The sequence below is a fragment of the Oryzias melastigma genome, linkage group LG18 (assembly GCF_002922805.2).
Source record: "Oryzias melastigma strain HK-1 linkage group LG18, ASM292280v2, whole genome shotgun sequence".
In the NCBI taxonomy this organism is placed as follows: Eukaryota; Metazoa; Chordata; class Actinopteri; order Beloniformes; family Adrianichthyidae; genus Oryzias; species Oryzias melastigma.
Genome location: NC_050529.1, coordinates 7,912,234 through 7,939,696, shown reverse-complemented (window position 1 = coordinate 7,939,696; position 27,463 = coordinate 7,912,234). Strand labels below are relative to the sequence as shown.

General features: G+C 38.1%; 3 protein-coding genes across 6 annotated transcripts in view; all 3 read right to left on the bottom strand.

The window, feature by feature from the left end:
* The window catches only part of LOC112156161 (calcium-binding protein 2), a 4,480-nt gene extending 1,455 nt beyond the window's left edge, over positions 1 to 3,025 (bottom strand). For both annotated transcript variants that reach the window (XM_036216901.1, XM_024288353.2), the window contains exons 1-4: positions 2,061 to 3,025; positions 1,277 to 1,403; positions 1,030 to 1,060; positions 297 to 440 (exon numbers count right to left, since the gene is read on the bottom strand). In XM_036216901.1, the coding sequence (XP_036072794.1) occupies positions 297 to 440; positions 1,030 to 1,060; positions 1,277 to 1,403; positions 2,061 to 2,116 (358 nt within the window). In that variant the 5' untranslated portion in view covers positions 2,117 to 3,025. The remainder of the gene's footprint in view (positions 1 to 296; positions 441 to 1,029; positions 1,061 to 1,276; positions 1,404 to 2,060) is intronic.
* A 928-nt stretch (positions 3,026 to 3,953) lies between these two features.
* On the bottom strand, positions 3,954 to 14,642 carry tmem88b (transmembrane protein 88 b). Of its 3 annotated transcripts, none has more exons than XM_024287553.2 (3): positions 13,700 to 14,642; positions 8,075 to 8,473; positions 3,954 to 4,491 (listed from the first exon to the last, which is right to left on the bottom strand). In XM_024287553.2, the coding sequence occupies exons 2-3, from the start codon at positions 8,465 to 8,467 to the stop codon at positions 4,207 to 4,209; spliced, it is 678 nt and encodes a 225-aa protein (XP_024143321.2). In that variant the 5' UTR covers positions 8,468 to 8,473; positions 13,700 to 14,642; the 3' UTR covers positions 3,954 to 4,206. The 3 variants fall into 3 exon arrangements, with proteins under 3 accessions (XP_024143321.2, XP_036072653.1, XP_024143322.1); XM_036216760.1 differs by lacking the exon at positions 13,700 to 14,642 and adding an exon at positions 11,424 to 11,552; XM_024287554.2 differs by lacking the exon at positions 13,700 to 14,642 and adding an exon at positions 9,501 to 10,405.
* Positions 14,643 to 21,582: 6,940 nt separating this feature from the next.
* Positions 21,583 to 27,463, bottom strand: part of kdm6ba (lysine (K)-specific demethylase 6B, a) — a gene marked incomplete at its 5' end in the record, with an annotated part of 63,084 nt that continues 57,203 nt past the window's right edge. Inside the window, 12 exon segments of the mRNA XM_036216759.1 lie at positions 21,583 to 22,997; positions 23,073 to 23,243; positions 24,388 to 24,514; positions 24,587 to 24,728; positions 24,810 to 24,997; positions 26,099 to 26,213; positions 26,283 to 26,431; positions 26,505 to 26,573; positions 26,649 to 26,746; positions 26,823 to 27,028; positions 27,150 to 27,255; positions 27,336 to 27,462. Coding sequence (XP_036072652.1) covers positions 22,980 to 22,997; positions 23,073 to 23,243; positions 24,388 to 24,514; positions 24,587 to 24,728; positions 24,810 to 24,997; positions 26,099 to 26,213; positions 26,283 to 26,431; positions 26,505 to 26,573; positions 26,649 to 26,746; positions 26,823 to 27,028; positions 27,150 to 27,255; positions 27,336 to 27,462 — 1,516 coding nt within the window. The 3' untranslated portion in view covers positions 21,583 to 22,979.

The window sequence follows — 27,463 nt, the reverse complement described above, 5'->3', positions numbered from 1 at the left end:
TATAAATTATAATAAGTTAATTATAACATCAAAGTTAAATAATAATAAATTAAATCCTTTTGGGAATAGAAAAAAAATTATCCTTAAGTGAATATTTTCTTTGACCGCTCCTTCTAAAATGCAAACTTTAATCTGAATGGACAGCTAGAGTGGTCTGATTTGATTAGACCCCGCCCACAAATTCACTACATTTCATATTCTGGTGTTTTTCCCCATTAAAAAAGAATACTTTAAAGAAGGACTTTTTTAAAAATAATTTATTTGGCAGTTTTTCTATAACCAGGCAACAAACTGACTTCTCATCTTTATCTGTTGGACGATTTCCAGCAGCTCCATTTCCGTGGGCATGTATCCCATGGTCCTCATGCATTCAGCCACATCCTTGTAGTTCAGGTATCCGTCCTGGTCGTAGTCAAACTCCTTGAAGGCCTCATGAAGTTCTTCGAACGCAGGAAAAGAGTCGAAATCAGAGTTCTGTTTCCAATTATCTGAAATTTTTGACTCGTTTCACCTTTAAAACAGTCGAGTCTGGCGATACAATACGTATCGTGATACCTCTTGATATGATATGTATCGCGATATATCCTAGAACTGAACAATTTTGACAAATTTTTTAAAGAGTTTGACTTCGAAAAAAACTTCTTGAATATTAATTCATTTTAATTAAATGGTCGAATTAATTTTATTTAATGCTCACAACAATAAACAGTGCAATTGTATCTCATATACAAGTCGCTTTTACAGAAACAAATTTTATTTTGTTAACTTTTGTCAAGTATTGACTGTTTCTACAATAAAATATTTTTTTAGTCTAAGAAAAAAAAGTGGAAAACAAAAGTAAGACGCTAAAGGACACCTAGAAATAATTTATTAAATTTAACCATGTCGGCATTTTATATTTAAATAAGTATCGCTAAAAGTAATGTATCGTGATATATCTGCAAATCGTTTTTTTTCTCCAAGACCTCTGCTTTAAAACCTCCAGATTCCAGGTTTTGGGAACATTTTGTTGCTGATGTGAAAACGTACCATCGATCTCAGCCTGGGCCAGTTCACGATCCTGGAGACACAAACACAACAAAGTTTCACAACATCTAAAGACGCTTCCTGCAAAGTTCTGAGGTGATAACACCTAACAGTCCTTCTGGAAAACCTTAACGAGTTTTGACGTTAAGCCTTTGACCTCTGGGCCTGCAGAGACACCGGCTTACAGAAGCATCTGAGACACGCCCACTTTCCTTGTTTGTAGAAATGTGATCAAGAAGAGGAAACTCACAGCCCCGAACACGGTCTTCAGGACGGAGTTGTAGACTTTGGTCATGCTGTCGGCGCTTTTCTTCGTCTTCTTGGAGGATTTTTTGGGAGTCTCAGACACCGAACCGGACGAGGAGTTTGTGGCATTACTAAAAAAAGACAAAAACACTTTCAAAATGTATATTTTATATCAAAAAATTATTAAAAAAGGGGAAAAATGGTTTAAAAATCAAAATTTGTATATCTTGAACTTAAACACAGAAGAACAGAACTCCAAGCGGAGAGGTGCTGCAACTGGGACACACAAACTTAATTTAGTATTTCTCCTCCATGTATAACTTGTGTCTGATTGCATCATTTAAGTATTTATTTTTAAATCAATACTGTAATCTCATTTTATTTTTTTCCTTTTGTTTGTCTCTGTTTTATACCATTTGTTCACTTAAACCTGAAAAGAAATATTTAAAAAATTCAAAATATTTGTAATTAATAACAGATTATTAATACATACATGTTTATGCAGAATTCTAGGACGATTTGAATGAATAGAAGTTAAAATGCACAGAGTTAAAACCAAATTGCATCAACTACACACTGAAGAAATCGTGTTTCTGTTAAATTTATTATGTAAAAACCAACAGACATGATTGTGTTGATGTAATCCTGATTTGTTAAAATGAAAACCTGTGAGGAAATACCCAAATTAGTTCAGTTTCTTTGTAACATGAAGTTGAAAACAGATGTCAGAGGAGACAAATGAAGCCAACCAATAAAAATAGTTTGAAACAGTAGAATGTTTCCTCTACCTGTTCGTTGACTCCACAGACGTTGTGGAGGACGTTCTCTCAGCAGCTTTGGACATTCTCCGGATGAACTCACACTTTAGTTTCTCTTTCACGCCTCGATCAGAAGTCCTGAGTGCGACTGTGACTTCTGCTGTGAGAGGCTTTGTGGCTTCCTGTCTGCACCTCCCGACCTCTGCAGAGAGGCTTAAGGCGGCGATTACCTGGATAAACGTCCAGCTACAATCAGAGGGCAGCCAGGTGGAGGAGCCGTGACCGAGCCGACCTTCCGAGAGGCCTTCCTGTTTGTCCAGAAGGTTTTTTCTGGTGATTCTTATATTTGCTCAAACTAAAGGAATTTTTCACTCCATCTATATCTAAATAAATATATATGCATATATACATATTTATAGTATTTGACATAAATTGGACAGTTAAAATCGATTATGTCAATAATAATATTTTAAAAAATGTAGTTCAGGCAGTTATACCGCTTAAGAAAAAAACAACTTTAGCTGTTTTTTTTAAATAATATATAAATAAAAATATTTTAATTATTTTAATTTTTTTCTAAATTGTTTGCTAAGTAAATCATGTGATAATAGCAGCATTTTTTTTCCCAAAAAAATGCTCGTTTTGATCAGACATTTACATCCTTTGACCACCAGAGGGAGCTATTGCTCAGTTTCAGCTGACCTAACTCTAATGTGATTTGTGAATGTTGGATTTTGATTTCACCTAGAAAAACTCTGTCTTCTTTAATATATTAACTTGTTTATTGATTGTTTATATTTGGATTTGGTTATACGTCAAATATAGTGATTGATATTAATTTTTCTCCTCTGGAACTTAAATAAAAACTTTTCTTGTCTTTAAATTGTAAAAAAAAAAACTTGTCTTTAAAAATGCATTATAAAAATGTCTCCATCTGCTTGAAAACAGCAACATGCAGGATTTTTTTTCCTCATAGCTGGAAATAAATTCAGGTATCAACCCTGGTTCCTCACATAATCTAATTTTTATCTTCAATTCTAAAAATGTTGGACAAAATATAAAAAAGAGAAACCTAAGTTAGTAATCTGTTAATAAATCAATGACATTTCTGAAGAACACACAACTATCTGCAATTAGTCAATTATAATTGTGTTAAATCGGCTACTTATTGTGGAAAATGAATGAGCAGACAAACTGACTAAAGAGGACTATTGTTGAGGCCTGAAAGAAAAATACGATTCAAGCCGTTAGTCCCGCCCCCTTCATGGGTTGCACGTACTCTTAAATCTACAAGTTAATGTTCCATTGGCTGTGAGTGAGAGACCCCGGTGTTGTGTGCACTAAAATAATGAAAATCGTCGTCTCAAAATGAGGATTCATGTATTTTCCTGTAACTGGACGTGTTTCTGAATGACCTTAATTCTTTAGGAAGGAAACTTCCCCGTTAGTCATGAGGATCTAATGGATTCCAAGTCACTAGGTTGGAGCTGCAAATTTTTGAGCCCGTGGAGAGTGGTAGAGTGTCATTCCATTGAATGTATCATGAAGTATTCGTAAGTTTTGTTGTACATGTGATGCTATTGTACGTACTTAAACATGCATTCACAGTGGAGAAGCAGGGAGGGACTTCTTCTTCTTTGTCTACTGTTTACTAACTACAACTTGAAGAGTCGGTGCAAAATGCCAAAATAGTGGTGAATCTCGCTCCAGGATTTTTCTTTCACAGCTGATTCCCCTTTACTTAGCCTTAGGTGTTAAATAAGAGTTCACTATGACCAATAGCAGCATACCCATAGGAAAAAATATGCATTAACATATTAGTGGTCTATGGTTTTATCATTTCATCCAGGTACATTTTTCACTTGTAGACGGCTCATAATGACAGTTTTAAGACTTTGAACAATAAAACATTTGAGGCAGACGTGAAATTTTACATTTTTATTAGAAAAAAGAAAATAACACAAGATTATAATCAGCAGTGCGATCTTAGAAGTGACATAAATGTGTGAAAATAACTTCCCTCAGCCCTGTGATTCCATGATTCCAACGTTATTTAGATGACTTTGATTTAATCTGAACTTCCTACTCTGATTAATACGTCACAGTGTTGATGCAAAGTTACTAACATCCAAATATCATCTCATTCTTCCCTTTAGTTTTACCCTCCCCCGTTTTCTCAAACCCAAACTTTTCCTTTTCCGCTGCCGTCGGCGGCGTCCCCTCCCCCGCAGCAGCCGGAGCCCAGGCCGCGGTGCTGGGAGGCCGGCAGGTTCTTGTACACGGCCCGGCTGTACGGGATGAAGCACAGGCCCAGCTGGAGGTGGCGGGCCAGGCGGCAGTACGCCGCCAGCGCCAGGACCAGCAGAGGGGTGACCAGCAGGAATCCCACCACCAGCAGCGCCACGCAGCCGCCGTCGGTCAGCAGGTCCGAGCAGTACGGGTTCTTCCCGTGGGGCTTGACCTGCAGAGGCAGAGGAGATTAAAGCTGGCAGCAGGCGTAATCCAGAGATAAGAGCGGGACATGACATCGTCTGTGTGGTATGTGAGTTTGAGGCGAGGACAGCTGGAACCAGAGTTCAGGATGACTCATCTGCAGAAATAAAGTCGTTTGAATCGAGCGCGGGGGAAACACGCATGCGGAGCGTCAAAACATTTGTAGATGAGGAATCACAGACGGAGTTGGAGAGGATCCGGCTTTGAGTGTGGGAGAGGAATGGAGAACAGGCCTGCATCATCCTTATCAGAGAAATGAAGGAACAACGAGCAGCGAGGAGGACGGAGGTTTAACGGGAGTAGAACCACTAAAAAAAAGAATTCCAGCCTCAAACTTTCTACAGTTTGCTCGTATTAAGGTTCTGAAGTATAAAATATACTGAGAGTTTTCCCTTACAGTCAAGTAGCCTGACTTTGTTGATCGTTTCGTAAAAGTTACGTTCAAATCAGTTCAATTTTTTTTCCAGATTCTTTCGATTCTTCAATTCAGTTCAATTTTGATTAAACATTTATACACATTTGCTTAGAAATACATTAAAAATCTACTATATAATTTGAATATATTTATATTAACGTGATACAGTTCACATATTATAACATTTATTAGTGAAATAATGAGATTGTTAATATCAAACAGTGTTACATAGATTAAAAGAGAAGTTCTAACAAAAATGTGCAGATTATTAAAATTGTAAACATTGTTCTGCTTCTCCTGGAGGACGTTTCAATTTGGCCACTAGGTGGCGATTGTGCTATAGCGTTACACCTTATTCAAGAAGAACAAAGTATAAGGAAAAACATGCCTAAAACATGCCAAATTTAGTCAGCAATCTATGTTTAGGTCGACTACGCGTTAGCATTAGCCATCCTACAGGGAATTCCATTAAACGTTAGCATCAAGCTAACTTTATCTTTACGTGCTAAATCGATTTCTGTTTTTATGAATCCATTAATAATCTGTTAATCTTAAATCGATTAGATTTTTTCAACCCAGCCCTACGTTCTAATAATAACCTGTGATGGGTCAAATCTACAAAGTAGAATTATACATTTATTTTAATGCTGTAAACTCCTCTCTTCATACACTTTTCTCTCACATACATGAATGTTATCATATTTTTTTCTCTTGTTTAAACTCTCAAAGTTCGAACCTTCTTATAAACAAATAAGTCCAGTAGGCTCACTTAAAAACTCTCATTAAAATATAACAACATATATCAATAATCCAGAGTACCTCATATATGTATTAAATCTAGTTTTCGATACTGATGTTGAAGGATTTTTGAGATGTCAAAATGTCAGTCTGTTTTTTTTTTTTTTGTACAAATTGCAAATAAAGTTGGGTGTTATTGAGAAAATGCTAACGTGGCTAACGGGTAGCGCTGTCCAACTGTGTTTTTTATGAATTACTAACAAGGGTGGGAGTTAATGTAGTCACAGAATCCTTTTTTCTAGAGGTATAAGTGGCTTACATATCATGTCAACGTTTGATTTTTTATTTTATTTTATTTTTACGAGATGCTAGCAAGGTTGGGAGTTAGCGTAGTCACAGTAATGTTTTGTTAGCTTTTTTTACGTGTTGCAACAAGGTTGGGTGTAACTGTGAATATGCTAATATAGCTAACGTGTAGCAGTGTCGAACTGTATTTTTATTTGTTACTAACAAGGTTTGACATAGAAATGTTTGTTTTAGCGGTATCAGTCTATTTTTTACGTGTTGCAAACAAGGTTGGAAGTTACGGATATTGTGATCACGCTAACATGGCTAAAGCTTCTAACGTGGCTAACCTGTTAACAAAAAGTTCAAAAGTTACTGTGAACGCTGTTAATAAAATCTAAAAGATTTATCACGTCTCTTTTGCCCCTTATAGACCCTTATAGACACTCTTCATTGACGATGCCCCCTATAGTGCAGAAGATACGGTAACATAGACAGATGCTCGCCATCAAAGATTGAAGCAGATTTGGCGAGCTGAACACAGTAAACACGACAAGGAGGAGACTAACTGACAAAAGTCTGCAGCCAATCAGATTGCTGAATGCACTCTTAAAAAAAAACAGCACGCAAAATTGTACGTAACATAGAAATATGTCGTGAAAAGAATTCTGCCCTTTGAAAAAGAAAACACACATTTTTTCATTTTTAGTTTTTCTATTTCCAAAATGTATATCTGTTAAATAATTAATTAAAATCAGAATCTCTCAATTTTAGTATAAATTCTTATATTTACGTCTATGTTTTGACTTTAATTAACATTTACAAATAAAACGCAAATTTAATGTAAGTTGTGAGTTAAGTTGAGTTAAAAACCTAATTTGTTTGATTTTTTTATTCAAAACTTTTAAAATATTTAGGAAGATGCTAACCTTTGTCCAGTTAGAAAAAATTGCAATTTAAGGGATGGTGTTAGAATTCTGAGATTAAAGTCAGAATTTTCAGAAAACAAACTTTTTTCAGAAATCAAATTAAAAAATGAATCAATATCAACATTTGTTGATATTTTTCATAAGTTTGATTCTGCTTTTTTCTAATTGGTTTTGGTTAAATTCTTAAAATTTTGAAAAATGTACTAAATCCATTCTCAAAATCGTCTCCAAACTCTCTCAAACTTGTCTTGTACTGATCTCAAATTTATTTTAGACTTTTACCTTTGAAATGCAAAAGTAAACTCTCACTGGAGGCAATTTCTATTTAAAGATATTTCCGCACAAATAAAGTAAAAAATTTTAATTTTTAACCTACAGCTAAAGATGCTGCTTCAAAGCTGAAACAAATTATTCAATGGAAAAAAACATCTTTCAAAAATAAATAAATATGTTTTATTAAATAGTTATTTAGCTTTGTACTCTTCCGGGATTCCACATTAGAGGCAGAAAGATTCTTTCCTAAATCAGATTTCTTGGGATCCATGTGGAAGATGTTGTTTAGTGAGTTCAGAAAGCCCCAAACACCAATCCCGTCTTTGTTCTTCAGTTTTCTGGCTCTTTCTTTGTCTTGCCAGAACCTGGTTAATCCTCCGCTAAGCTGCCGTCACATGAGGTCTGCTAGTGGGGGAACATGGGAAAAAAGGAATCCCGCCTCGCTGGTCTCCTCAGAAATGTCCTGTTTTGTTTTAAAGTCTCCAACCAGATTGATTTATTTGGGTTTTGGTTCTAGGTGGTGCTAACTGCATTTGTTTTTTTTTAATACTGTCATTTAATTTGATCTTTGGATCTCAAAGCTGCAGCAAGAAAGAGTGTTGTTCCCCTAATGCCAGGCTCCTCCCAACCGCATGTTTCCTCCAGATCTCTGTTCCTCCAACTTTTGACAGAACTTCACATTTATCTGATCGTAGGACCGTGGAGCCGCCCAAAGATCCTACCCACCATATCAAGGTTATGAGATCAAAACTTTGAGGTTTTTTGGTGATAAAATCTAAAATCTTCTTGCTCTGCTTATCTTCTGTTTGTTTACAGCCTCGTCATTCCTGCATAGATTAGGACACTTTTAGATCTGGTGTTTGAGACGATGGACACATTTAGAGAACATTCAGGTGAAACACTTTTCTTACCGAAGAGTGGCACAAGAACCCGAACAGAACCATGACGATGGCTGGCGTCAGGATGGTGCCGAACACCAGTCCGGCGAGGCAGGCGTTGATGGCGGCAATCACCAGGTTCTGAGCTGTCACCAGAACCGAGCAGGCCCAGCAGTCCAGCGACCCCCGCAGCTCCAGAGGGGCCTCGCTACCCCCGCTCTCGGCGGCAGAGTACGGGGGAGGTATTACGACCCGCGAGGGGGTTTCTCTACCCCCGCCTACAGCGGTGGTGGAGGCCATGGAGTTGGAGTGGTGGAGGTGAAGGTGGTGGTTGGAGTGGTGGTGGTGCAGAGGAGGTGGAAGTTCTTCTGACAGGTCCAGAGCTTGATGGTGGGCGCCTTTCTCCAGAGTCCCTGGCATACTCATGGTGAACTGTCGGAGAAAACATCGGGTAGATCAGAGGAAGTCACACCAACTACTGAAACTTTGAAAATACATTTATATTTTTGTGGACTATAATGTGGTGTAGTGGTTAGCTCTCTTGCCTCACAGTGAGTAGGCCCTGGTTCAAATCCCAGCTGGGTCCTTACTGTGGGGGGTTTGTATTCTCCCCATGCATGAAGCATACTTCATTGGTAAATTGTCTCTAGTTATGTGTGAGTATTGTTGTGCAGCCCTGCCTTCGTACAACAGCAACTGGGTTGGCTCCAGTAACTCCATCACCCCAAAATGACTGTATATGAAAACTGGACTGAGTGACCCCCTCCCTCTTAGCATTCCAAACAGAAAGTATCCACTGGCTTCACAAAGCCAAAATCCCATAGACTTTTATAGAGAAATAAACTGCTATTACTCAGTCATTCATTTGTTGGAATAACAATTCTTGCTCTGATGCCTTTTTTAACACATATTTAATAATCCCTTTTTTTCTGCAGTGCAAGAATATCATAAATCTGACCAATCGCATGTCTCAATCAAAGTAGGTGATGCCTGCTGGCCCCTATGTTCAATGTTTGAAATGTTTCATTGGCAGATTGAACCTGTAGGGGGTGTGGACTTTCAATTAGGTTCTCCTGATTGGTCAGAGTAGTTGTCATAGAAATGTTGACTCATGGCATGGTCCATTTTGAGAAAACATAGTGACTGAAGTGACTTAATTTGGTTAGAGTTGAAAGTAAACCATTTTCCATAGATGATGTCACACTCACTCAGTCCATATTCAGTCAGTTGTGGGTTCCGAGGATGGATGATGGACATCTTTAGAATCTAAATCAAGTTTCTTTTCCTTTAATATAAATTATCTTGCAAATCCAATTGAAATTGATTAGAAATGCTGTAAACCTGACTGTTGTTTGTTCCGTTATAGGAGCAAACCAACAAGTTCTGACAAGGAAGGAAAAAAGTTTGATGGAGTTGAAGTTTGAAATAGAATAGCACTTTATAATTATGCTCCATTTACCAGTTTATCTTTGAGCTGTTTGTTCCAGTTGGTTCTCTTCCGTCTACAGAGCATTCACACCAAAGTGAACCGCGCCAGAGCACACTTGCACAGGAACTGAGACTCTCATTCTCAAGGTGACCATTGATCTCTTGGTTGCTTCTCAGTAGACTATCCAAAGACGGTTGGTGTAAACCAAACAATCCAATGTGAAAACATGCTTTGAAGAATCTATGAGGATGTAGAGGTTAGATGGTTTATCTGTCAGGAAGCTGGACTTGATGAAAATCAAAGAGATGAAAACTAACTTGTATCAAACTCAGGTGTAGAGAGCACAAGATCTAGTCTTCACCATCTAACTATAACTATGATCTCTTAAATGGGAGGATAATGGTTCATTCTCTGTGACCAAACTTCTTGCTTTGTGACATTCTTGCACGAGTTTTGCAAACAAGTTTTTATTTTTGAATCAAAGTTATTTTCAAAGGAAACTTTGACAAAGTTCAGGATTCAGAAACGGCCTTCGTATCAACTGTTTAGTCGGGTTTCATCCTGTCTTTGCAGAGATTGGATGAGCTCAGCAGCTGCATCTGCTGCAGGATATCCTCCTCTCTTAGAGGTCAGCAGACAGCAATGCCCTTGCAAAGCTGAGGATGGTAGAGATTGGAGCGTCAATATTTATCTGTTATTGGCTAACGGCTTTTCATTAGCAAGTATCTCAGAAGAGACGTGAAAAACGTTGTTTTCGTGGGTCATAATGCTGCAGAGACCTGAAGGCACAGAATGAAAACAGACGTCATGTCCCAGAATGCATGGCGTTGGAGTTGCTCAATAAAACAACTGTTTGGACTTTGCTTTTCGGCAAACCCACGATTCAATGAAACAATGATTGTTTGATTGACCCAATGCCATTTTTTAAATATTTAATTCTGTTCAACAACATTTAGTTTTTCCAATTAGTCTCTTAGCAACCAGACTCAACTCTACTTAGCAACCAAGATGTGCCAAGTAAAACCTGGTCAAACCTATATCAGTATTCTTGAGTTAGGGTCGGGATTCTCTGCTTAAATGTCAAAACCAATCAAGTCCTTCACCGGTTTGGGAGATGGAGATAGTTTTAAAGTACGTTTTCACACTTTTCATTTTTCAAAAGGTAAATGAGAGAACTGATCAATTTTAAGCTCTAATCTTGGAACACTTTCACGCCCTTTCAGGCCAGACTCGGACGTAACACTACTAGAAAAAATAGCAATAAACATCAATTGGACTTCTAAAGCTGGACGTCCACAGTTTAACACAGAGGTCATTGGGAAATTGTTCCTAAAGTGAAGCCAGCCTCCAGTGGTCATTTGAGGAACTGGAACATTTTTACTTCAGTTTGGGTTTTTCAAAATAAAAGGTGTGAAATGTTGTTGTAAACTGAAAGACATGCAGACAAAACTACATTAGCTAAACTTATGTTTCTTTGTATATGTTCCTATACTATCATTACTAATGAAAAAAAATAAATAAATAAATAAAATAAAAACATTTTAAGCTACTTTTTTTCCCCTAAAATGTACTATCTAATAGATGGGATCTACAGTATTAGGTGATAAGTTATTTATTATTTTTTACTTGCAAAGACACTAAGTTAAAAAGGAAAAATTACAGAAAATTATAGTGGAATCAAGATGTCTTTAAACCTTTTGATGAACTCTACAAAAAGTAAAAAAAACATTGCAAAGTAATTTTAAAATGAGATATGTTGCATAATTTGGTAAGTTTTTGCTCACAACATTAGTGCTAAGGAAAAAAAATCCCCAATTTATCCACTGTCCTAAATTTGATTAATAGAGTTGTCAAGGGGTGTAAATATCATAAATAATCAAAAAATGTTTTACCCATTTCATACTCAACGTAATCATTTAAGAAAAAGAATAAAAATTCATGAGTTTTTCTCACCTTTAGGTCTTGAAAATTAGGTAAACCTTTTCCCGCCAAAAGTGTCTTAGAGATTTCATGGAGGCGGCCATTTTGAAATGAGGAGGAAAAGCCTTTCTACTGCCTCTAGTGGAATGATGATGAACTACAGGACAGAAAACATGGACTACAGTGGGTTTTTAAGGAAAGTTTGGATGATAATAGTAAGATGGGGTCTCAGACATGCATCAAATATGACACCAACGATTATATAGCTTTAATCGCTGCAATAGACTGAAAGAAATCTGCAGAGTAAATTTGTCCTTTGCGTCACTGATTTCTACTCATTAATCTGCAGCTGATGATACCTCGCCTCCGTCAGCGTATTTATTTTCTGTCTTCCATTGTTATCCCTGTAGTTGTTGTGCAGTCAGAGGTCACAGAGGAAGGTCTGGCAGGAAGGTGTGCTGATGCATGTGTGCGAGGTGATTCATTGTGCAGATTACCAAAAATACTTTTTGCTGCCCTGCCCCGTTTCAATTTATGTTTATAACCTTTACTGGTTCCCAGCATCACGTGGTGGTTTTGTTGGGTTCTACCATTGAGGTTGGCACATAGTCCCTCATTTATCGCAGTTATGTTCTAAAATAACCCACAATAGCTGAAATCGACGAAGTGGGATTATAGATAGATAGATAAGCTTTATTCCGGACTCGTAGTCCAATCAGTGAACAGGAACACAATCATTAAGCAGTACACATACAGTGCCAAGAGTACACAAGACAACTAAAAGGATAAATAGATAAAAATACAAAAGTAAAAAACTATAGAAAATATGTTTAAAAAATAGTTGAAAATACATTACTTAAAAGCACAATTGTTAAAAGGCACGATATAAATTATTTAAAATGGGAGGGTAAGAACTGTAAAACCCTTCATTACACACTATATACGTTTTTCTTGGACAGACGTCATACGTTCAAACTTTTGTAAAAAAAAAAGAAAGTAAGCCTTGTATTATTGATATATTATAGATTATATTTATTCACATACAAAATTACACTGAAAAATATAGTATATATACACAATATAGTGTGGGAACACTGTAGTGGATTTTATAGAATAAGTTGTGTCTGCCTGCATGGTTTCTCCAGGGTGCGACTTATACTCAGGTGCAATTTATATGGTACTTTAAAATAATTAAATAGTAATAACGACTAGGAGCCACGGTGTGTATCAGTCTTTTATACTGACAGCAACACAGAAGAAGAAGAATTTAATGGATTTGGAGATTTGAAGTGATGTAAAGAGTTGACTTGTTAGCATGTTCTTTATACTATAAACAATTGTTCATATATTGTGCAGTTTTTCAATACAATAAATAATCATTTAACAATTTTATGCATTAAGCATGAAGTTAAAATTATATTTGAGGAAGTGAGCAGATTGTTACCTATTCTGTATGATTTTAATTTTTTGGATGAAATGTCTGTTCTTGTTCTTTCCATATTTTATTAAATACATTTCTCTGAAATTTTCCTTCTTTATTATCTTTTTTTGTTTTTTGCTTCTGTAACTTATACTCCAGCGTGACTTTTAGTCTGTAAAGATTATCAAATCAAATCAAACTTTATTTATAAAAGAGCAGTTCTCATACTTGCGCAGCTCGAAGAGCTTTAAAAGTAAAAGAAACAATCAACTAAATAAATCAATATAAACATTTAAGAAAGAAGCTCTAGAAAGTCGTAGTAGTTGGACCTCACACCAAACTTCATCTTCTATCCTTAAGGTTGTCATTAGAGATGCAGCGATTCACTTTCCCATCAAACCTTTTTGAGTCATGGTTTCACTTTGGGTTCAATATATGATTTAAATTGCAAAACAACAACAAATATCTAAAAGTTCTGAAAAAAAACTACTTTTAAGTTGCAAATAATCAAGTATTTTGACTACATTTCTTTCAGTTGGCTCACACTGACCCTACATAAACACGTGTTTGACACTTTACATAAACATACCACTAACTTTCCTATTAATTCCATTTAAATCTCAATTTTTGGATCATGGTTTTGTTCCAGTTTGACATTAGATTTGTGTACTACAAAAACAACAAAAACCAAAACATTTTAATTTGCTAACAAGCAACTAACATTGACGAAAACCTTTCAGTCGTCTCATACTGACCCTGTAATAAACCACGTTTGATACTTTCAGCCTAAACATACTGGTAAGCAGTATTGATGCAGGTTTTCCATGATTCGATGTAACACGCGGTTCGGTTTCAGCCGTGAATTGTGTCATCCCAGTCTGGTACTCACATGGTGCTGGGGGGCCCGCTGGACCTCTTGCTGTTCCTCCTCCAGGTTGCTGGTGTTCTCTCCTCTTCTGCAGGAGATCTGCAGAAGAAAGTTGTACTCCCTGTGAAGTTTAGTTCCTCCTCTGCGGTTCTCCTCTTATCTCCTGCTGGTTCTCCTCTCCGCTATCTCAGCCTTCAATGCTGTTTTCTTTTCCACGGGCAGCTTCAGCTCCACGGATGAAAATAATGAAACCGCTTCTGTCTTTGTCTTAAGTATGTCAAACTTTTTTTTTACCCCCCCTCCCACCTGATTGAGCCCATACCAATGCCTCCTCCTCCTCCTCCTCCTGCACTCTCTCCATCCATCCAACGCTCCCTCCGCCTTCCCAACTTATCAGCCCCCTCCCATTTCTGCTTTCCTCCAGCATTCCACCTCTCCCTTATCCAGGACATACTATACCCCCCCTCACCCTCTCGCTGCTGCAGTGGGGGCTGGGTGTTGGGGTCACAGCGAGTCGTTGGCCTGATAAGTTGAGGTTCAGGGAAAAAAAAACACAACGGGGGGAAGGGCGGCGAGGCAGACTTTGGTGAGTCTTCACGGTTATGAAAAGAGAATCCTGAATACAGATTTGTTTGGTCGTCGAGCAGAAGTGAAGAGGGCGGAGCTTCAAATGTCAAAAACCAAAGAGGACAGATATTTATTTTAACAAAAACTTTAAACCTTTAAAAACAATCAAATGTAAACTGGTCCAACTTCTTGAAGCCAACCACTGACTGGATGGTTTTGTCCGAATTCTCTCCATACTTCTTAACTACTAAAATGTTTTAAATGGCAAAAAACGTCACAGATTTCCCAAAGTAAAAGCCTAATAAACATTTTACAAAGACTATTTATCAATCCACCACCAAAAACATGGATGGTTTATAAAAAAATCTAATTAAATTAGGGCTGGGAATCAGTTAAAAAAACTTTTTTTCATCATCTGGACAAAAACAGGTGGTAAGGGAGGAATTTTCTCTTGCTTTTTTTTAACCTATTTGGACAATTGGCATATGTATTCTTTAATTTTCACTGGACCATTAATCAAATAGTCCACTTTTTGAGAAAAAAGTGATCTAAACCGAAAAAAATAGCAACAATAAATTACTAAAACCTTTACAATACTACTAAACCTTTACTATAAATTACGAAAATAAACTGAATATTTATTTATTTTGTAAATGACCATGTATAAGCCTGAGACAGACTGGCGACCTGTCCAGGGTGAGCCCCGCCTTCGCCCATCAGCGGCCGGGTTGGGCTCCGGCACCCCCGGGACCCCGAAAGGGACGAAGCGGTCAGGAGGATGAATGAATGAATGAGCCGTGTATAAGTGGAATAATGCCGACAAAGTGTTTGAATGCCGTGGAAGCCTGACCCAAATTGGAAGATTGTTTCTTTGCGAGATGCAATTATTTTGTGTTAATAAATATTAACGCGTTATTTCTTTATGATTAATCAAGTGCGTTAATGCGTTAATGTTTGCAGCCCTAATTTAAGTACAAAAATCACTCTAACCCAATGTATTGTGGTCTATATTTGTCAATCTAGTCATCGTTGATGTATACTAGTTTTTCACAGAGACTTCTGGAAAATTTCTTGATTTTGGAATTGTAGATTGAAACAGCTTTATAAAATAGCAAACACCCTATATAGTGTTGGATACAACCTTTAAATGAGAACTGGAGTGTGACGTCATCCATAGAAAAAGAATAACTTCCAGCTCTAAAGAAATGAAGTCAATTTAGTCGCCATTTTTTCACAAAATGGACGTCCCGATGTTGGAGCCAGAAATTGATTGGTCCGCGTTGGTCTGACCCGTCGTTTCTATGGCAACAACTCTCACAAATCAGGAGTGAGCTTGTTGGAACCCACACCCCCACCTCTTGAAGGCGTTCGAAACCAAATCTGTCAACCAAACCTTCCTAAATTTGGTGATTGTTGACTCTGCTAACCTCCCGAGATACAAAAACTGTGTAGAAAAAGGATCAATTTATTAAAAAATGAATTAATAGTTGTTATGAAAAGTTGGATCAAGGTTGTACAGAGATCCAGGTGTCAAGCAAATAACAAGAAAACGTCCGCTAATACTATTATTGGATGTATTTCATCTAACCAGCACAGCAGCTGTTTATATTAGCACGTGATGGTACGATCCATCACACAAACCAAAACATGATTGGTTTTTAGTTTTTTTGGTGCAAACAGGAGAATTTAGGACAGCCGTTTATGCATCCAGGACAGAGGCATGCAGACTCCCCCATGTATGTTTGGGAATGCCAGACAGATGGGGGGTGGGGGGTTAGTCACTGTATCTAAAAGAGCTAATCTTTTATGAAGCTGTTTGTTTGAATGGGCTCCTCTTTTCTAATAAATTTAGGAAAAAAGTTAGGTAACCTTTCTGTTATCACTATTTTTTGTTACTTTTGAATCCAATTATGGTGTGAAAACACAAAGCTGAATACATTTTTGTGTCACAAGTTTGTTTTAAAGCTATTTTTAAACAGTATAAGAGATGGCCAACACATGATTCGTTTGAAGTTTCTCAGCTCTGTGAGATTTTTTATTTTAATGTGAAGGTTTTTGTCTTGACTTTTCTGTGAAGGGTGCTTTATAAATAAAATTTGATTTAATCATAGAGCTTGGAGAAAACCACACGTAGCAGGTCTTATAACAAGCTATTGTGGTTTAGATGTGTGTTAATCAAAAGACCACGCCCCCTTTTGTGCACAAATTATATTTGTTAAATCAAATGAAGGAAATAAAAATAAACTCATAGAGTTGAAGAAAACATTTTTTTTAGAAAGCCAACTAGTGGTCAACTGGTGAACTGCTACAACAAACTATTTCAACCCTGCTTCAAACAGGAAGTCTATGGCCGTCCTTCGGAATAAAGCGTAGCATATTAAACGGTTCTGACAGAATTGTGGAGCTTCTCACAGCTTCAGAGCTGGGATGGATGGAAGTTTTATTTATCTGTCATTAAAAGATAGACTTTTACCTTTAAAAAAAGAAATAAAAACCTGAATAACCATGTGTTTAATTTTTGTAATCTTTCCTATTTTATTTATTTTCTATTTTAGAAAGTTTGTTGTGTAGCACAATTAAAAAATACTTTTTAAAGCATTTTTTGTTTTGACATAAAAAGCTTGTAATATGCCTTTTAACCATAGAGCTCTATCATTGGGTGATTTTCACCTGAGCTAAAGTATATACAAGATGTTCAGGATGTTGCAATTTTCTGAGTGTCGTGGGTTGTTTGGTCTATTTTTATGAGAAATACTTTTATCGTATATATTATATCAGGTAAAAATTAAAAGTGATGGTGTAATGTTCTAGCATTTAAGTATAAATTCAGTTTAATATCAGCTAATTTGACTAGGAGAGATGCATTCTGGGATATTATTAGTTACTTCATCGTCTTCTTTGGCTTTTGGGAATTTTCTGAGCACATTTATTGCAGTTTTGATTCTTTCATCTTTCATTCTTTCAAAGGTGGCGATGACTTTTCTGTTTCCTCAAATTATTAACTCACTTATTTTAATGAGATTCTCCCTAAATTGTTTGTTGATCTGTTTTCTGATTGATTCTACTTTTCCTGTAAATACAAGTAGTTGTCAAAAAGGATGAAAAATGCGAAGATGTAGAGTCAAGCTAAAGATCTCCGAGATGAGATCCAGGAGATCCTCAGCACCAGAGGTGAAGTGGAGAACTAGGAGGTTGAGGAAGTGATAAAAGATCAGAGCAGAAGCTCCAAAGAGACTCTTGTCTGATGCTGATTTTCCAACCTTTTTCCTCAGCTTTGAGCTCTCTGTTTATTTGCCTCCAGCTCTTGTCGGGTCCCGGCCCTGTTCACGGTTTTCACAACAGATAAGACTGACAGGACACGAGCATAAACAAACTACAAAGCTCTGACATCACGATTGCTTTGCTGGACGGTGATTGGACCGATGAAGGGTCTGGTCCTGGCGGAGAGAGGAGCTCTTATCACCACCTGCCTGCAGCAGGGTGGACGGATCGACGGACGGCGGTCGTCTTCCTGTGTGTTTTGAAGCAGGATTTCCTCCGTTGCGTCCTGTAATCTGTCCCTCTGCTGGCCCTGTGCTCTCCAAGTTGACCCCAGAAGACAGAAACCCGCCAAAACCTCGCAGGAGTTCTCGGCGACTGTGCAAGGGTCCTGTCAAAAAAAACTTCTCATGAAACCGGATCAAACTTATTGGGTCTGGAGTTATCAGGGAGGAAACGGTTCTGCTCCCTCCGTTTTTCCTGCTTTATCCAGGAAGTTTTGCTGTTTGAACAATCTACTTCCTTGATTTCAAGTTGGAAAGTTTTTGTTTTTTTTAAGGTCCACATCAGCGGTCATAGCATTTCTGAGCTGAGGATGAAGCTGTGCCAAACATTAGCGTCGACTTCCAACCTGTAGCTGGGGTGGAGAGTGGAATTACCTCGAAAATGTTTGCGTTGGCTCCAGGTTTCCATGGCTGTATGAGTGACAGGAGAATAGCGGCAGGAAGGAAAACATCTAGAACCAGGTTCAGACTGTGGGAGTCCAGCTGCTGCTGTTCGAGTCCCACTCCGGTCATCTTTTCATCTGTTTTCAGAGTGTTTCCAGTGGTCTTTTTATGTCGTTTTTGGGGAAAAATCAGGAAGAATCTATCGTTTTCAAGGACAGCGTTTCTGCAGTTTCCTCTCAGTTGTGGCTTGGAGCAACCCCGCCCCTTTTCCCCTTGCCACCGCTAAGAGCAGCATATTTTGTACAATCTTTCCAACTACATTTTTTTGTCTTCTCTTGGTTCACCACAATTTGAATAAACAAATAATCAGAAATACATGTTAAAAACAAAACAAAAAAACTATTTTCTTTAGAAAACTTGGTTTTCTGTCGCACTGCTGTCCAGACTGAACTGGACCAAACCCCCTTCGTCATGCAGTTCCAGCAGCTGTACACATGGGGACGACATTGTCCAAATGACATCCTGCCAAAATAAAGAAACAAAAGTTAATAATTCCTGCTTTGGATCATCATTTGTTTATGATTTATTCAACAGCTTCTTTACTGTTCTTTGTCTTTATTTTCCAACTTCCATCCAAATGTTTTCTCTATTTGAAATGAGGACAGCTTTGTCATTTCCATGTCTGTGTTTAGAAGAACACGTTTTTGTTTGGTTCTCGTTTGAGTTCCAAATGCTTTGATATTTCCAGACCTAGAAGGGGAGAGAAAATCAAGAAGAAGGTAATCCTGCAAATCTCCTGATAACCATGAGGGTCTCTTCTCTAGCGGTGTAACAATTCATTTTAACAAAAATTCAATTTGTATCATAATTTATGGTTGATTAATAATAGTTAATCGATCAGGGCATCTTTAGCCAAAAATTCAATCAGAGATAAATATCTGGTACTTAACAGTGCAGGTAAAGTTTTCCAGATTCTTTGTATTTTCTTACAAGATAATCAATCATAAATTAGATATGTGCACAAACAAGGAAGTAAACAAAAATGAATGTCAAATCCATTCATGTTTTAGCTTCATAAAGTTCAGCCCACTGTTGTTTTTTCATTTCAAAATATACTGAACATTATTAGAACATTCTACTACACTGTAAGGTCACGTCTTTACCAAATTCAGAGTGTTTCCAAATATTAGACTGTAATGATCATTTGTTGCTTAATCATCCATCATATGTTGTCAGCCATGATGGTAGTTTTTAGTAAATTATACCTACCGTGCCTTAATCCAAATGGTATTTTCCAAGATCAATACACGGTTTATTTTATTTTGAAATGATGGGTCAATTAAATTCACAACTTGCTTTAAACACATTGATCTGGTTGGATTGTAGGAATCCAACCAGATCAATAGACTCCAACTTATTATTACATCCTTACTAAATGCTACAAATGTGGACTCTTCTTTCTTTCTGCCTATGAAGAAACTCACAACACCAGGTAGAGTTTAACACCTTTATTGTGGCAGGGATAAAAGGAAAAAGAAAAAAAGGAAAAAAAAATACAATTTATTTCCACTGGTCATAACATACCTGCCTTGACTCTGCAGCTCTGAGGGAAGAAGTCGATAATCACAACTTTAGTCTTTTTCTCTAAAGTATTGCACTTTTTAAAAAAAATTATTTTTTAAATGAAATATAAATTTAGTTAACTTTAATAACACTAACAATTTCAACTTAGTATGAACGAATATAAATAAGATAAATTAAAATGCTCTACGTGCATAAATTAAATAAACATACAGGTAAAAGGCTTAAAACAACAAGAAAAGTTGTCCTCCCAACTAAATTAAGCTAACGATGTAAAAATGTCTGCTTTTTAACCACAGTCTTCCTTGTGCTACCTGCACCTGTAAGCTAGCTAAAAGAACTTTCCCACAGCCAGAAAATTCACAAAACTTAAACAAAACAAATACACAGACACAAAACTAAAACCATAACTTCTCAGAACGTATGTATATTTTTGGTAACAGACAAACACAACATGCTAAAAAACGATAAATTATACTAAAAGTATAAGAAGTTTTCGTGACTTATCTTCTGCCGACTGCCGCGCTCTTTGCTCCGAGGGCCGAGGGGGCGTGACCACCTGACGCAGCACTAGCGGGAACATCCGTTTTTCAAAATAAAAGAACAAAAACGATGGCATTCACACATTAAAAGGGAAACCTGAAAACTGAAGTAGCATTTTTTTAGAGCATTTTTGACTCCGATACATCTACACTTCGTTCACCTTCAGCTCTGAGGTTGGTACAGCTTTTTTTTTTTTTTTTTTTAGAATTTCGTTGTTGGTATTTTTTTTGTTTGTTTGTTTTTTGCTACTAGTAAGTAATTTTTTTTTAAGCTTTCTATGACCTTTTTCTGAAACAGAGAACTTCCCAGGACTGATTCATAGTTCTTACCTGACGAACAAATTAGACGAAAGTAAACATATTTTCTGAATCTATCAGTCACTAGATAGTTTTCTTCTTCTGGCTAATTGTTTTCTTCTGCCACACTGCCCCCTAGTGAGCAGCTGTTGAAAATACATCAGCATTCTCCATTCTTTTCCATAGGAATCGACTGACATTTTTGGAAAAGTCTGCTTCTGTTAGGACCTCGACTGTGGTGAGAGCAGCCATGTTGTTTTCTTAGAGGAAAAAGACAGGAAGCAGAGTTGGAGATAGTTGAAGAGGTTCTCTTTGGGAGTGACCAGGATGAATACGATCAAGGAGCCTCACCTGAACTCTACAGGTACCCATTTCTTGAATTTTCTCGTGTAGCTTCAAGTCATCTCAACAAGTAGATATCTTAGGATTGTGAGTGAAGATTTGTTTGATAGAGAAAAAAATGTGAAACAAATAAGACCATAATCATACACGTATATTCAAAATGGAATAGACGGATTTTGTGTAGTAGGTGGGGGCGTGGTCTTCCAACAAGCTCACTCCTGATTGGAGAGAGTGGTTACAATTGAAACTTGGACCTATCGCTGCTTACTGATCGTCTGGATTCAACATGGCGTTATACGGGACATAAGAAAAGAAAAAAAAAGGTGATTGAATTTACTTTATGGTCTAAGTCATTTTCTATGGATAACTTCACACAAAGTTGATTCTTACAAGTTTAAGTTAAATTTCAGGCCAATTTCTCCATCAATTTCCCATTGTATTCATCGATTCCCATTTTATCACCAAAACTGTAGCTTCTCGTCTTGTTTGTGGTCCGATTGGTTCTGCTGCCATCATGTGATCAGACTTAACTGGGTTCAAAGATATCAAAATTCAAGTATTATTTCCAAATTCATAAATTCAATGCTTTTAAGACTTTAAGACTCCACAGAAACGTTCTCTCAAATACAATCAATGGAAGTGACAAAGATTTTGTGGATTTAGCAAAAGCGTTTATTAATAGTAATGTCACACAAATTCACAAGTGTTTAAGACATGTCTGGCTCAGTTTGGTGTGTGTCTGCAGGTATGTCTGTGTGAACTCTATAAACAGTGCAGTTATAAATAAATGACCACAAAGAGAAGGAAACTCAGAATATTGCAACAGGAAAAATAGAATTCTCATTTCAAAAAGAAGAAAAAAAAAATTAAAAAACCCAAAAAAGGTTTGTTCCAAGAGAACAATTAGCACCATCTATCCCATGATCAACAGATATAAAAAATCTCATCTAAAATTCCTCAACACAGTTCAACAAAAACAGTTCATCAAAAACACTTTGGAGATTTTTTTTGTCCTTAATGAGCATACAAACAGCATTCCATTAGTCATCTTCTCTACATGAGTAGTGTGTCTATCGTCTACAGGAAAAGGTGTGTTATATTCAAGATAAAGATTTGATTTTATATATATGAGGAGGAGAAAAAACAAATAAAAAAGGCAGGAGTGGAGAGGCGAGCACCAGGAACACAGCAGCCTCCACCGTTCAGAGCAAATCAGTCACCATGACAACAGAAACAGCAAAAATGTACAACCTCATTCAACAGGGAGAACGTCCATGCCCAATAAATAGAAGAAACATCTTAAATTAAATGTACAAAAAAAAAACTAATATCGAAACAAAACACACCAGATGGATCTTTTTTTCCTTTAAAAATACAAATGGAAGAAATGAAATGTGTGACAGCTGAATATTAAATCTCCAGAAGATATAATTCATAAAAACAAGATTTACAGCTTTAGGAAAACAAACAAACCCCGATAAAAAAAGTCTAAAAACCCGTATTTTTGAAGCGTTCCAAACTGTATTTTTTAAAATCTTAATGCTTTAGAAAAATGTTCATAACTCTATTGTTAGTATTTTCATTTTCTCTCTTTTCTAAATACAAGGCCAATGTGGTATATATCTAGGCTGATCTAGTTTTGAGAAAAAACAAGAAAAAAAAACAAAAAAAGTGACAATAAATTATATATTTTTTTAAAAAACGACAGCACCCCACAGAAAGTTCAAACAGCATGTACAAAAGTTCAGAATGAAACCGGCATCCACGCTTTGCTCGAGGGTAGCACCAGCCGCTCCGTCGCCGCGGCTTCTGCTTCCAAAAGCACCATCTGAGAGTAAACTGGGACTTTAATTGGTGACTCTTTTTGTAAACAGTAACGAGTAAACAACTGGCTGCTCGGCGAGTCACAGCAGTAGCAAAAAACAAACGAAAAATAGTCAATGAAATGCTAAAATTGAAAAGGAGTTTTAAAAAATAATAATAAAAAGTTGTCCCGGCACGCAGGAGTTTTGGTTTTGGCTGAGGAGACGCAGAGGAGGAGCTCTGTCACCGGGCAGGAGCGGCCTGAGGAGAGGAGGAGGAGGAGTCAGAAAGGTGTGGGAGGAGGTGATGATACGCCCTGAGGAGGCGAGGGCTCACCAGGTTGAAGGAGTCGTAGATGTTCATGAGCTCCTCGATGCGGTACTGCTCCAGCACCACCACGTTGGTGAGGTTGGGGCTGCGCTGCCGGGCGCAGTCCTCACAGTGAACCACGTACGTCTTCCTGCTGCTGCTCTCACACGTCACGAACAGAAGGTCGAACACCTCCAGCTGTGGTGACACAAACAAATGTCCTTTTAGAGAAAACTACACATCATTGCGTTTACAGCAGGGGTCACAATACATAGAAAATGTATCACAATATCACTGGGCAATCATTTCCAGAATTGATTCTGATCTTTTCATCCCTCTCAATTACAAATGTATTTAGAAATAAATTATAAATATATTTTAAAGATATTTATATTAATCTGATACAGTTCACAAACTGTTAAATGTATTAGTGAAATTATGAGATTGTTAATATCATAGTGTTACACGGATCTCAAAAGGACAAACTCCAATAATTGTTCTGCTTCTCCTGGAGGGCGTCTCAGTTTGGCCACTAGGTGGCGATCACGCTATAGTATTACAGCTTATTCCAGAAGAAAGTATGAGCAAAAAGTGTTTTACACCACTTAAAAATATTTCCTTAAAATTTGGACAAAGATGTTAGTTTAGTCAACAATGTATGTTTAGGTCGACCTAGCGTTAGCATTAGCCGTCCTATGGGAAATCACATTACATGTTCAATCAATCTCTAATGTTATGTATCAATTATTGATCAATTAAGCTTTGACCGATAAAACGATTAGATCAACCCGGCCTTGGCGTAAACGATCCCAGCTAGCGTCTGGCTCAACTGAACATCTTTTTTTGTTTTGCCATTTCTTCATGTATCGCAAATAATATCGTCATCACAATATTGATCATTCATTTTGCTTCCCTCTTATTGTGTCTTATTAATTATAACAGGTATCGACTCAAGCTGTCTGGTTGGTTACCAAAGGGGTTTATGATGTCACTTTGGGTGTTATTTGCATTTTTATTATTTTTTTTATGCATCATCTAGTTCAAAATGTTACATTTAACCCTGTTTTTGATGTAAAGCAACAGAAAAGTCCATGGAAACCATTACATTTTTTCATGTCTGGAACTGATTAATGTTTTCAGCACTTTTTCAGAACTCCAACTCAAAGTCAATTTTCTAATTTTCCTTAGCAACCAGTGTTTTAGGTTGCCAGGCAAACACAAATAAGATCAGATGCATTTGGTTTTACAAAAACTCACTTTGAGTATTATATATATATTTTTTAACGCCAGATCCTACTTAAGCTGACATTTGGAGCCACGTTTTGGTGCCTCAGACACTCACGTCACACTCGTTGCAGTAGTAGGCGGGCTCATCCTTCACCCGACTCTGGTAGGAGATCTTTTTGCCTCCAGCTACCAGCTGGTCCCGCAGGATCTGGATGTGCTTCATGGACTGCAGCAGGCAGTGTCTGCCAGAAGATGAAGAGATGATTAAAGAATGTCTGGAAAAGGTCATAAAAGACTCGTTCTTCGGTTCTTACTTGATCATCTTGTAGGTGTCGGGGTCAGTGACCTTTAGAGTGCGGGCCACATTCCAGGACACGTGAATCATAGGAACGATGGACTTGACCTTCTTCACCTCGTTCCACTCAAACCTCTCTAAAGCCACCTGATACTGGTAACCTGAACATCACAGAAGAGGGTTTTTTCAGTAAAATCAGAGCTGCAGGAGTACATCCCACCACTAGATGGTGCTCTGGTTACCGTTGAGAGGCCCCACGTTCCAGGCGATGTTGTTGCACCATCCCACTGCTTGAACCCAGTGGACGGTGCCGGCGTTGATCCATACCAGGTCTCCGGGACGCTGGATGAAGCGGTACACGGGGATGTTGGAGCTGTAGAGGTCCTCCAACACCGGCCACCAGGACCCCGTTAGGTAGTCCACTCCATGCCTGAAGGAAAAGGATCATTTAAACACCAATGGCACTCAAGGGCACAGGGGGCCAAAATCCAAAACACACCTGAAACATGTGCAGGATAAATATCTATTTTTCTAATTTTTTTCAACTTAAAAACAGCAACTTTTTACACATAGTTATGAACTAGATATACATCATTGTATGAAATAATGCCAGTGTGAAGCTGAATTTGGATACTGAAGAAGCTAGTGCTGATAGCTGAAAATGCTGACGCTCATATCTGAAACTTGAAATTGCTGAAGCTCATGGCTGAAAATGCTGATAGCCGAAACCTGAAACCGCTGAAGCTAATAGCTGAAACCCTTGAAGCTGATAGCTTGAAACTTGAAATCGCTGAAGCTCATAGCTGAAAACGCTGATAGCTGAAATCTGAAACCGCTTAAGTTAATAGCTAAAAACGCTGAAGCTGATAGCTGAAACTTGAAATCGCTGAAGCTAATAGCTGAAAACGCTGAAGCTGAAACTTGAAACCGCTGAAGCTCATAGCTGAAAACGCTGAAGCTGATAGGCAGCTAAAATATTTGCTATATGCCAAATTAGCCTAGGAAAAAACAAGAAAAAAAACAAAAAAACGTAGTTTCTGCCACAGCTAGAAAAAAAATAGTTAAACTTTAAATTAGCTGGAAAAAATAAAAAATAAAAAAAAACCGCCAAAACAGTTAGCGTGTAAATATTTGCCGTACTCCAAAACAGCCTAAAAAAAAAAACAAGTACAAAAAACAGCTAGCAGGTACCTCAAATATTAGCTACATTCCAAAAAGCTCAGCGAATACAAATATTTAAAAATTTAAAACCTTTTTAACATAATAATGAATAATACAAATGCTGGAATATTATTCCATAATAAATCAACTTAAACCTTAAATAACTTTCAATATTTTACTCTCCATAAAAATATATTTTGTCCAAGTTATACAGGTTAAAGATAAGCGCAAGATAACATCGGACCATTAATAACAATAAAATAAAATGATCTGGAGGGCCAGATCCGGCCCCCGGGCCTCGACTTTAACACATGTGATTTAAGCCAATGTCCAGTCAAAGACTCGGCTGAAAACCTTTGATTCTGCTCACTTTTCACAGAAGTCGTTGATGGCCTCCCAGTAGTTTTCGTGCACGCAGAACCACTCGCAGTCGCCGGGGCCGATGTTGATGTTCACCGAGCAGAAGTTGTTATTCTCCTGGTGACCTGCAGGAACATTCCTCCTCAGTATCCCATCAGATTTGGAGGTTTTCTGGTTCCTAAATGACTCCTTACCTGGCGTCCGGCTCCCGGGAACCTTCATGTAGAGCTGCACCGTGTTCATGCCCAGGATGGTGTGTCCAACGTGGCTCAGCATGTTCCCGCTGGACGCCACGCGCATGAACGCCGGCAGCTTCTGCAGCTCCTGCAGCTGAGCCTTCCACCTGCAAACACACAACCAGCGTGAAGGGAAACGCCTCTGCAGGAGGACGGACGCCTCGGGGTGAAGCAGCTCACCTCTTGGGATCAGACAGATCGATGTTGGTGCCAAATTTGATGATCTTCCCCACAGATTTCTGCTCACCACTGAAAAACAACAACATGACGGCATAAGAAAACTGTGGGTTGGTATTGGTAAACTACTAGTAAAATCCCACTTACTTGCTGCCTTCTTTTGAGGATTCTTTGTTGGTTTCTACACTAGAGGGCGACTTCTTCACATCCTCGTCCTCCTCTTCCTCATCGCTGCCTTTTTCCTCCTAAAATCAGGCGCAATTCATATAAAAATCCAGGAAAAACCTCCACCGACTCAGAGGTCAGAGGTCGTGGGCGTACCTGCAGGCTCTCCTGGAAGCTGGATGCCTGGTACTGGGCGTACTTGGCAATGGTGGTGTAGGAGCGGCTGCTCTCGCAGGGCCACGTCTGACCCGTGCCGCTGGGGTCCCAGTTCTCGTCGGCGGGCTGCTGCACCTGAGTCCTCACCTCCACCGCCTGGTCTGCGTTCGCCTCCACCAGAGACTTGGTAGAAAACAGCCCCAAGTCTAAACAAATTTATAAAAAAAGAAAACATTTAGAAGAAAATCTAGATCTGTGAAGATCGGTGGCTCCTCCCACACGTGGCGATAAATGTGATGTAATGTTTTATTAGAAAGTGGATCGTACTGAGTCGAAGAGATCCAGCCAGTCCTCTGATGACGGTGACGGGATTCTTTGGGTCCGTACAGAACTGCAGCAGAACCGGGGAGAAGGCGTCCCTCTTACTTTCCAACTGCAAAAGGACAAAGCAGGTCAGTACACACTTTCAACCAGCAGGGGGCAGCATGTGCACATTACTGTGAGTGGTCGTACATAAATGCTGGGTGTTGGGGGGTTGAGCTTCTCCCTGGGAATGGGACCGTCTGCATCCATGTTGGGCTTGACGGAGAACGCCGGGAGCAGGTAGGACTCTTTGAACTTCCCTTTGACCCGCGCCGTCC